Consider the following 11,704-nt stretch of genomic DNA (forward strand, 5'->3'; position numbering starts at 1 on the left):
GTCTGCACTTGGAGCTCGTTTTTCCTCACTGAATTTCTATTCAGTTGTAAAAGCAATTCAGCTGTCAGAGCTGTAGCATCCTGCAAGATTTTATATATTAAAAAAAAAATAATAAAATCCCCCAATATGATTACATAGCCATCGCAAGAAACTTTATTATGGCTGCAGAAAATGTGTCAAAGGCATATGAAAAGTGAAATGATTGTGCTGGTTGCAAAGACTTGGCCTTACTGTGTTTTGGCAGTCAGCATTGATGAGCTGCAACAGAAGGCTCTCAAACTTCTCCAGGGAAGGCTGGAGGGAAATGGTCAGTTTATCCAGGGTGAAGGGCGTCATCTTGAGCAGCTGAGGCCTCAGCAGAGCGTCTCCTGAGAACAGAGAGAGTATGGCGTCAACATACACGCACACGCATATACCCAGTATTTACGCGACTCTTTTCAATAACCTTCAAAGCCCCCACTGAGAGGAAAGGGTTTTTTTCTTTGGGGCTAATGAGGAGGGTAATACACCATCTTTGATAGTGTGATAGTTGTGAAGTCTAGCATGACAGAAATGTGACTCAATACAGACAAAACAATGAATCACTAATTTTTAACCAATCCATACATTCATGGGAATTGCATGTAATTTACCAAAAATAAATTCTAGCATTATAAATGACTGGAAGCACAAAGAGAAGGTGACTGATTCTGACAGAGAAGGTTACATCACTGTTTTTTGAAGGTATCCATATAATTTTTGTCCCAAGAAATGCTTTGTTGACTGGAACTTGATAAATGTTCAGCATGTTCATTTTTGACTAGTGACTAATCAGGGCATGCTGTAAACAACAGTCTTCAGTCTGGATGTTGATACTGAGTGAGGAAGAGTTGCAGTTTAATAATTTCGGTATCTGTAAGGCGTTTAGAAAAGAAAGGGACATGTGAAAGGTTTAAAGTTCTATTTTTAAAAACATCAGTACTTTTGTATGATATCGGGGTGACACCATTGTTGTTGTTGATAACAGGAAGGCTAAATGAAGAACTGGGTTATAATCTACCAAGATCAGAAAAATATTGTATTTTAGAGTACAGTATTGAGAGTAGATTGACATCTGTTCAAAGTCCTTTTGTCAGCTTGTAAAAAGTCAGTTATAAGGAACTGATTTAAAGCTAATCAAGTGATAGAAAATGTTGACTGTAATATATTGGGTAACGTTTTAAGAAGAAACCTGTCTAGAAAAATGGACAATGTCTGCAAGAACACTGTCCATCATAGAGTTTGAGTGGTACTCAAACTCTATGATTGTTTTGTGTGCTTTTAATAATAAAAATTAAGCCAAAAGAGACCATATTAGAAAATGTTCTTGATATAAATTAAATCAAAACTGATTTAAATGAAGCATTTCAGTCAATGGATGAAGTTTGAAAGTTTAACTTCCAGACACAACAAAAACGGGCAGCTTGTTTATATTTGGCTAAAGAGTAATGCCTCTATCCAGTGTTTCAATGCAGCTCCTGTCTCAGAAGCACAAAGTCTAGTTACTCTGAATGCTGTGCGAATATCAAGCTGGTGGCTGTGGTCTTAAAAGGCAGCTTAGGTCTCTGCTGCTCACAGCCCCAGAACATGAAGAGGATTAGCTTGCTACCATACCTCCCACTGACTCCCAATGATTATAGCTCTGCTCTGTCAGACTTCATTACGTTCCCCCTTAGAAACTTACTTTCTAAGTACTGCAGACATTTCAACTTCTGCTGGAACCAAGTTTCTAAAAAAAGACCACTGTGATGAATGTCCTGTATGTTATTGTGACAGCTGGAGGAAGATGAATGTGCAGTTTTGTATGTAATAATGGATTACGCTTGATGTACCAAATACAATAAGTTAAGCCAAGTCATATATGACTAGATTAAATTCAAAAGAACGTATTTAGTTAGGCCCAAAGAGCAATGCTAAAAAATCTGTACTTCTGTAATTTTGGAATGAGAAGTCCACAAAAACGTCTTTGTAGATTTTTGTTAACTTGTGATCATAACTATGTAAAATTAAGTGGTAAAAATCCTGTCAGAGCACAAAGTATGGTATTTGAAAAAATATCGTCTCAATACGTCTTTAAACAAAATAAAGAATCGTTCAAGAAATGAACAATACGAACTAAAATTAACTGCTAAGTTATGAATGGCTTTTAATAGTAAAAACCATTTAATAGAGCAGAGTAAAGAGTGTTTTAATAAATGTTCATTTTATGGTTATTCATGTGAGCAAAAAAAAAAAAAAAAAAAGATTAAATACTGTCAGCTGTTTGGATGATGGTTGCTCTTGAATGTTGCGATATTTCTCTTATATTTAAGTTTAATTGCCCAGCTCCTGAATTCATCTGGTAATGCAGAACTGGGAAATCCAAATGTTAAAGCAAGACAGGAGTGTCCAACAGCAGCTGTTTCCGCAGGCACTTATAATGAGCACCCAGCCTCTGCTTGACTGATTCGTCCAACACCATGAGAAACTAAAGCAATGAAAGCTATTAGCAACATTTTTTGGTGAGGCCAAAAAAATACTGGCATATTTTACAAGCTCAAAATAATTTATTTTTAGAGTATTTCTGGGAACCCAGATATCTTGTGATACACAGATAATTTAATATTTCAGATGATGCAGGCAAAAGACTGATAGAAAACTACTACACTTTTCAACAAATTGAGCTGCTTGGAATATTTACAACAGTGAAAAAACACATGCAAGCATCATGTGAAAACTGCAATGTTGCTCATTAACACCGTTTTAAAACCAAACCTGTCAACCCAATAACCAGATGTAGGTTGAGCAACAGAATCCATGTTGGTTACCCAGGCTGAATGCTCAACTAACTAGCCAGTTTCTATCAGCTTGTTATGCTTGTTTTTCTTCAAAAGGCCAGAGAGAAAAACAATGCATTGCACTGTTACAGTAGCAGAAGGAATAATAGGAGCTTTTCTGTCTTAAATGATAATAATAATAATAATAATATGTTAAACATTGTTGTTTGAATTTTTTTTTATACTAATGCAGACTGTAAAGACTGGTAAAAAATAATAAACAGGCTCTTGGATTATGGCAGAGAAATCCCCCCATACATTTCCTAATACTCATCACTGTGCCATCACAGTTTATTCTCCTAAACTGAAGCCTCATGTTTCACCAGATGTAAAAAGCTCACCTGCTGGAGAAAGAATGAGTCCAGGTATGTTGTCCTCTCCAGACACAAGAGCATGCTCAGGCAGCAGGTGCACTGCAGAATTCAGTGAAGGATGTGTTTTCATCACACAGTCCAAATGTGCTCCATCAATTACCTTCAATAGGTTGCCATCTGCAAAAAGACAACAAAAGGCATAATTTCATGAGAAGCAAGCAAAACTTTTTGCTGAATACAAACGAGTTCAATGTGATATTTCAACCTGGCCATTAGCATCAGCCCATTCAAATAAAAGTTATCCATCTTTTTGGTGTCAGGTTCTAATATCCCCTCCAGGAGCAGGAAAGTCACCTGGCAACATGGCATCCAAAGTGCACCCAATTTTTCAATCTTTCATTTGGCTGTTTGTGACGTAGCTGCAATGTTCCACTCCGCTGCAGGCATCATTTTCACGGACTAAAACTGAAATGACAGCCATTCAGCTCGAAACCCAAAGAACCGCTGCGGCGCAGATGAGGCGCGAGACATGAGCAATGAGTTAGACATTGTCATCTTTCACGGAGGTCATTCAGAGACAAGTAGCAACCCACAACTCCTGTCATCAACACAAAGCACAGCTCATTTAGAAGGTTGAGGATAGTAGTGTTTGATACGTTGACGTACGTTGGCTTCGATTAAGCCTGACCAGCATAACAATCTTTCACCGTGGCAGGGTTAATGACTGAACCTTGAACAGCACCAGTTACAACACAGCAAGCTTCAGTCATGCTCATGAGTGGCTCAACAAGTTGGTGCAGCACAATCTGGAGGGGAGTCATTGTACATGGAGAAAAGATGCTTCAACTTGAGCTCACCATTTTGATTTCTAATTGTTTCTGAAACTTGGTTGTTTGGTTTATTTCCCTGTCAGCACCCGTGAAAAACTACCACTTCAACTGAACACTTATAGACCCATCAATTTTGGCACATCCCATTCTTTCTATTATATACAGTCACCCGCTCCCCTTAGCTGCACTCTTCTGCAAACTAAATACACAGTTCATCAAAAGAGGGGTAAACATTTACTGTCTGAAAGCACTCTTGGACTAACAGATTGTTTGAAGAAAGTGTCTGTAGTAATTGAAAAGCTTACATTGAGAAAAACATCTGGAGAAGACCTATACATGGAGACCATAAGAACAGTTTATTGCAGCTTTACAGCCTCTTGTTTAAGAACGACAAACAGCACTGTCACTATGAACATCCACTAAAATTATGGATGTCTGACATTCAAATAAGAACAAGCACTGCTGATTTACAGGACCTTTCCTCCATATACAGTCTCTATCATTCAATATCAAGCAACAAGACGAAAGAAGAGGCATTTGAACATCACATGATGCTGCTCAAATGCCTCAGAGTAAAGCATGTCAAACATCAGAAGGATCAAATCCAGGATTTAAGCTGTGATCAAAATACTGGGGGATCCAACTGAGGACATTGTGACTTTAGACTTCTCCATTTTTGGACTTGGTGTGAAAATGTAACATTTATTTTGCCAAAGAAAAATTATGTTAGCCTTTGTGATTCCTCTGCTACAATAATGCTTTGAAACCAACAGTAATCATGTATGCTGAAGCAGGGGAATGCCTAAAATTTGCAGGGCAGTGTGCCTTCAGGACCAGGGTCCCCTTGGCCATTTCCTGTCTGGGGACTAACAATAAAGACACCAAGCGCCATAAAAAAGGTATAAAATAAATTGTTAATGCAATATCATACACAATTCTACATATATATTTATTATGGGGTTTTTACATTTATATTTTGTTGAACAACTAAATCACACATATCATTAAGAAACATGAAACTGTCCAAGGATAAATTGATTAATCGTTTCCTTATAAACCTGCTCCTTTGTCAAATAACCAAACAAACTGAAAAATCACGTACAGTTAATAGCTTATCAAAAAAAAAAAAAGGTTGGCAATACTTTGGCCATTTTGAGGACAAAGCAACTGCCTTGATCTTTTAAGTCACTGTGGGGGAGATTGAGGGAGAAGGATGAAGATGGACTGGATCCCTGCGTTCTTCCCTCTGCTAGTGACTCGTCTCTGTCAAAAAGCTTCGACTCTCTCCTGCAGCTCGCTTACAACAAGAAAGGTGCTTACTTCTAAAAATGAAAATGGAAACCTCCAGCACAGTTTAACCTCTTCTGCAAACACTTTGAGTCACAGAAGAAGCTTTTATTGAAAAGCCATTTCTTACCGTAACACAGCAAAAATGAATGAAGAAAGGAGAGGGAGAAAAAAAAAGCAAAATCATAGAACTTTCTTGCCACAGATGGCGCCCAGGTGTCAGATTCTTTTTCATCATTTATGTCTTGGTATTTATTATGCATCAGGCTCATGTTGCAGTCAGATGCTGTGCATAGATTAGAGAACTATTCCAAAATATCCTTACAGCAGTACCAGTGGTGTGGTACCTCAAAGTTGGTTGAGCAGCTACTTGGCAAGAGATGTGAAAAACGGGAACCTGGAAGGCTTGGGGGACAAAAATGACTCAGAATGAGGAAAACAGAAATTGTAACTCTGGGAAAACACTAAAACAGAAGAAACAGCATGCAAACATGACATGAAGTAATATTTATATTCATCAGTGTCAACTAACAATCACTGACAGAAGGATTTTAATTCCACTATGTAATACATGTTATAATCACACATGTTCTGTGCAAAAATTGGGTTGGCAGTATAAATTATTTCCACACCGTTAGGTCCTGTGGAGAGCTGGATGTGATGATTGCTGGTATTACAACACAAAAGGAAGTCAGGTATTCTGGTCTACATTCCAGTGGCTTGCAGATAATGATTTCTGGTTGGCATGAACAATTCTTTCTAAATGCTAACCAGAGCTAATCTGATCTGTGTTTCAATGGAGTGTTAAGATGCATACCTTTGGGTAAATAATGTGTCGGCATCGCTTTAGTTTATGTAGCTACTTCTCTTGTTAAATCAAGAGAACAACATGAATCATAGAAACATTCAGTGCTAAGAGGTCCCAACATGTAGACATGAATGCTACTGAATATATGCAAGTGTTACTCAAAGATCACACAAAATATTTCCTTTTAACATAATTATTTTAACAACATAATCTCATGCTATTCTATGCATATGCTCTGTCTGTACCATTTAAGATCTAATCATCTCATTGCCAAAATGTTCAAGTGGTTTCAATAAATAAGCAGCTCAATCTATTTTCTATATAGTGTAGCTAATAAAATATCGGACTACTTGGGGTAAACACAGACTGCACATAGAGCATTGAACTTTCAGCCTAAGATGGTTAAGTAATCATTAACTATAGCAAAAAAAAAGATTTTAGTGATATTACAGTAAAAGCAACTTACGCTATAAACATGTTACACAGTAGGGGTGTATTAAAAACAATACCTCTGATAACAGGACAGGACTTTGTGTTGTAGCATGCTATTCATTGCCTTACATCTAGATTTGTATTAAAAAAAAGTGTTCATAGATACACCAACAAAATATGACCAGAATAGAGAGTGGATCTTTTCTGTACTCTTCCACTGATTAAGATCAATCTGCTTTGGACATCTGGTGAAAAGTTCACTAAAAAGTAATAAAGTCCAGCAGGAAAAGGAAAAAAAAAACAAAAAAAAAAACAAACATAAAAACATATTTCTGGAACTTTAGCCAAGACTGAATAAGTGATTGAATGTGTACTTGTAAGAGATGCTGCCTCTAGTGTTTCTGTAGCATTCAACTTGCTCATTAGTACAATAGAGACATTTGAATATGTTACATGATGAATACTGAATACATTAAAAAAAAAAAAAAACTAAAAACACAGCAACAAAGTGGGTCAAACGACATACAGAAATTTTCATATGGTAATTATGTGGCACTTCTTTCTCTGTCTAGACTTGTTGCTTTTACTCTCAGAAGCTAAATCTACTCATTTTAATTGTGCTGCATATACTATTAATTAAAAGATTAAAAGACAATTATCCATTTATTTTGAACAGCTCGTTTAATCTTAGGAGTTTTAATCCAGTTTCAGCACCTAAATGTAGTTACATATCTGGATATCACGCCTGTGCTCTATTTATTCATGAATGCCATTTGGGGGGTGGGGGAACATTCAAAACATATTTTAAAAAAGTACCTGAAGTAATAGGATGTGCAGCATGTGCATAAAAATGACCCTGATAATATGCATGTAGAACTATATTCGTATGTAGGACATATCAGGAGTTATCCTGCATACATGAACACAATGAAACTCCCTGTTGATATACTTTAACCTCCTACCAAAAAAAATGCACAGCAGAGACGATAATTCTCCATAAATTTTCAGGAACCTCAAGCTGTCCAAAAACATACCAGTGCTTTTTTTACTGTTACATCACTCAATATTTTCACTCGCTGCATGTTGAAGGGATGAGGAAATCGTACCACAGGAGACCAGATGGAACTGCAGAGAGTCTAACACTGCTCAAAAAACATATCAATAATCAAACACCTGGTCGTATTTAAATCCACATCTGCACATCAGAGAAAATGTTGTATTTGACAATTCATACCTTCCTGATCATTCGCAGTTTTAAGATTTTCCATCAGGGAAGTATTTTAGCGCCATCAACGCATGCTTCTCTATATGTAAACGTTCAATAAAGATTTGTGCAAGTAAAGAAAGTAACAGCTTATGTTGATTTCCACCAGAAAAAAGAAAGTCACAGCGATGCCCTTTTCTAAGCCGTCTCTGTATTTTTACAATTCAGGTAAGATTAAGCAGACGTTTATTTGAGCTGATTAGCATTTGAAGAAAAAAACAGAAAAAAAGTACACCAGAGCTTTTCTTGAAGGAAATATATTTCTCCACTGTAAACTCAACCTTAACATAGTTTTCATCTCAACTCACACTAAACTCCAAAACAAATTATTTCCATCCTGATGTAAATACTTTTGATAAACATTTTCTTCAATACTATTTATGTTGGATTCATGCATAAACAGTTTTTTTTTCTTTTTTATCTAAAATCAGCAATGGTTAATACTTAAATCTTTAATCAAGTGTTTCATGTCAGCAACAAACATATGCTGTGCGTGGATAAAGCAAAACAGATTATACTTGTTCACAGAATTGAAAACAAAAACTGTTCAGGATTCCTTTGAAGTTCACTGAAGAAGCAGTAAGTTTTGTGTAGGTGATGAAGAGGAATGTATAAATAAAAACCATGTTAAAAAAGCCAAAGTGTTTCTTCATCTATAGTACAAGGAAGCATTTTTGTTCACCAGAAACAAAACATGTCACAGCACTCTTTTCTTCCCCTACACACAAAGTGAATGCATTATTCTATGGCACAAGATAAAGATATGCTAATGTGAACACAAACTACCATCTGTTTAACACATTAAGAGGTCTCCAGAGTTGCCCCCCCCCCACCTCCCTTCCTTCTGATTTTGTCTTTTTTCTGTTCCTTCCCCTTTCCTCCCAGTTGGTAAGAAGAGAAGCTCAGATCAAACCAATGTGTTTATGCCTCCTTTTGCACTGTCTTCTCCCTCCTGTTTTTGCATCCCTGGATGCAATAAACTTTATGCAACTTCTCTCCTGTTGTCATCCCTCCTTTTCTGTCTGAAGACCCGGACAGAATTTTGATTTGTCTGCCAGGATTAGTCTCTTTTTACTTAAGCTTCTTTTTCTGTCAGCATCAGAACCAACAGCCAGTTCTCCCTGTGTTTATGAACATAGTCACTGTATTTCAGCTCAATCCTCAGGCACAGATGGAATTATATAAAGTAATAACATTTAAGAAACAATGATAATTACATTTTGACTCACTATTGAGAATTTGGACATTTCATCACTTTGAGTTCCTGCTCTTAACCTGACTATGAAAGGCAATATTTTCAAGAGAGAAGTGTGCGTTAGAGTCTGTGTGTTAGCATTTCCTACATTGTGAGACCCACTTTTCAAACAAATACTTCGCCGTGAGGAGCCGCTGGTCCAAAGAGGGCTACAAAAAAAGTATTGCCGTTTTTTAAATTAATATACAAAACTGCACCGACTTCCATTCATTTTTCTTTCTAAGTCCTTGTGAAGATAGAAAGACATGTAACACGTCTTTGCTTGTGTGTGTGTGTGTGTGTGTGTGTGTGTTTTTATAAAACCAAGCTAGTGACTGGCAAGGCTTAAACACCAGTCACTTGGTAGAACCTACACTGCATCCCACCCATCACCTTTTCTGGAATCTACTAACATAACATTCCTGCACATCTAAATCCACACACAGTTCTTTGACTAGATAAAACAAGTACAATTTCTTGGATTTCTTTTCCAACAAATAATTTAAATTATTGACATTCCACAACCGGTATGGGAAATATGATAGAAGATCTGATAGTATAATTTATAGACTGAGATCTAAAATTCTACTTTTTGGCTACGCTTCCATACAAGCAGAGATGAACTAGCAGGAGTACTGGGATGGCTGTTTTCATTAACGGGGGCAAGGATTATTCTGTATTTTTTATGGAATAAGTGGAAGCTTAGAGGTATATGTAAAAAGTTTATTTGAAGTTCTCTAAAGAAGTAAATTGAAGACTGAAAAAGATTGAAAAACACATTATTGCTCCTGTAAACAATGAGAACAAGCAACAACTTGGTATATTGGCCTCTTCTGTCAGAAAAAGTTCTTTGGTCCACTTGTTTGGTTTGAACCAAAAACAGAATTACTTTTTTAGTTTGGTCCGGTTTGCTTTCACATTGTGCTTTGTTGCAAGTGGATTACGATTAGTAAACAAAGCTAAAATCATTGCTTCAACCATCCAAAGTGATGGGAGTGGGACGGAACAGAACAGAAAAAACAAACATTGGATGTCATTTCTGTCGTGAATGTTAACAGAACACATGTTCCAGTATTTATAACTGGAATACCATTTTAAATATGAAGAGCAGCACATTCAACGCTGCAAGCCAAAGACGATCAGATGGTCTGGGTATCCTGACCAACATGCTGCCAAGCAACGGTGGCTTGTGAAGCCCAAAATAATAGTTCACTTATAATATCTGGGGCTCTTTCAGGGAGTGTGACAGCGAGGAAGAGCAAGACTTTCAGTAGACAACAGGAAGGCTAAGCAAAAATTGCTCTGTTTTATCCCTTTGGGCTTCCAGACGGAACATTTTCAGAAAACAGGTGCCCAAATTAAACAGCATTTCAAGCTGGATTTCTTCATCAATATTCTGAATTGGACCGGGGAATGTTGACATCTATGTTCATGCCAGTGGTTTCCAATCAAGTTCTGACACATCTGCTTTTACATTGTAAATTCATTCAGCACAACCTGATCTTTAAACTTTTTACATAGTTTGTCACTTTGCACACACACAATGCACTCACTGAGATTATTTATTTTTCCTTTAGTTTCACACTGAGAAAAAAAACATGAACACATTTTCTTATGCAAAAATCATGACACTGCCTTCCAGGAGGTAAAACATTCTCCTTTTTGACCTTTTCTTTCTGTCTGATTTGCTGAATGTTGTGGCACTTTCTTGTGTGCTGTAATCACAAACGCTACATTTTACCACAGTCAGTGGATAAATGCCGACCTACCAGAGATCTCCTGTGGACAGAGTAATACAGCTGCCCTTGTAAAGGAAACAAGCACCAAAGTTTAAAAAGTAAGACACAAGTTTCATTTCTATTTCTCAATAACAAAGCTTCTTACAAACAGTGCCTTGCAAAAGTATTCATATCCCTTAAACTGTTCAAGGGATATGAAAATTATCACTTATTCTCATTATCTTCAGATAAAAACCATCGCAAACTTATGAAGCAAACTGTTCTGATAATTTTATTATGGAAGTACCTTTGGGAAAAAAAGAGCTTTTGGGACAAATTGAAATATTTAGTTTTTTTTATTTCACTATAAAACAAAAAATATCTATAAGAAACAAGGACGGGAACAACAACAACCGACTGAAAATGAGGATTTCTCATCAAGGAACATAAAGCCAACAGTGTTAGACATCCATGTGTTGCCTTAAGGTTATAGCGCACGCCCAAGAGTCACGATGGCTTATTACTTAATGATGAAATTAAATGAAACACAAAAGCTATTGGGTTTTTTTCAACATGTTCATCTCATGGGCAAAAGAATAAAAGAAAATTTATCTTGTTGTGATAAATTATAATCTTCAAAGGGCTGTTTTTAATGTTATTTACATAACACGATGAACCAAGAATGGTTTTCTCTAAATTATACAAACAACTCAAACATTTGAAAAACATTTAAATTTGTAATAATTGCAGGCTCAACCTTTCGTGGCGTCTACATAATGATCCTGATCCTTTAGATTGAGCGGGTATAACAAGTAGAATAATTTGAAGTTTATATATATATATATATATATATATATATATATATATATATATATATATATTTTTTTTTTTTTTTTTTTTTTTTTTTTTTTTTTTTTTTTTTTTTTTAAAAAAAATTTTTTTTTTTTTTTTTTTTTTTTTGGGGGCTTTTTGGCGGGGGTTGT

General features: G+C 36.2%; 1 protein-coding gene across 1 annotated transcript in view; it reads right to left on the reverse strand.

Annotated features, from left to right (window-relative positions):
* LOC106937529 (nephrocystin-4-like) overlaps positions 1–11,704 on the reverse strand; it is a 66,001-nt gene that overhangs the window by 23,681 nt on the left and 30,616 nt on the right. The window contains exons 6-7 of the mRNA XM_015019074.1: positions 3,176–3,325; positions 232–368 (exon numbers count right to left, since the gene is read on the reverse strand). Coding sequence (XP_014874560.1) covers positions 232–368; positions 3,176–3,325 — 287 coding nt within the window. The remainder of the gene's footprint in view (positions 1–231; positions 369–3,175; positions 3,326–11,704) is intronic.

The sequence above is a fragment of the Poecilia latipinna genome, unplaced genomic scaffold, assembly GCF_001443285.1.
Source record: "Poecilia latipinna isolate Pla-1442-1.1 unplaced genomic scaffold, P_latipinna-1.0 Scaffold2370, whole genome shotgun sequence".
In the NCBI taxonomy this organism is placed as follows: Eukaryota; Metazoa; Chordata; class Actinopteri; order Cyprinodontiformes; family Poeciliidae; genus Poecilia; species Poecilia latipinna.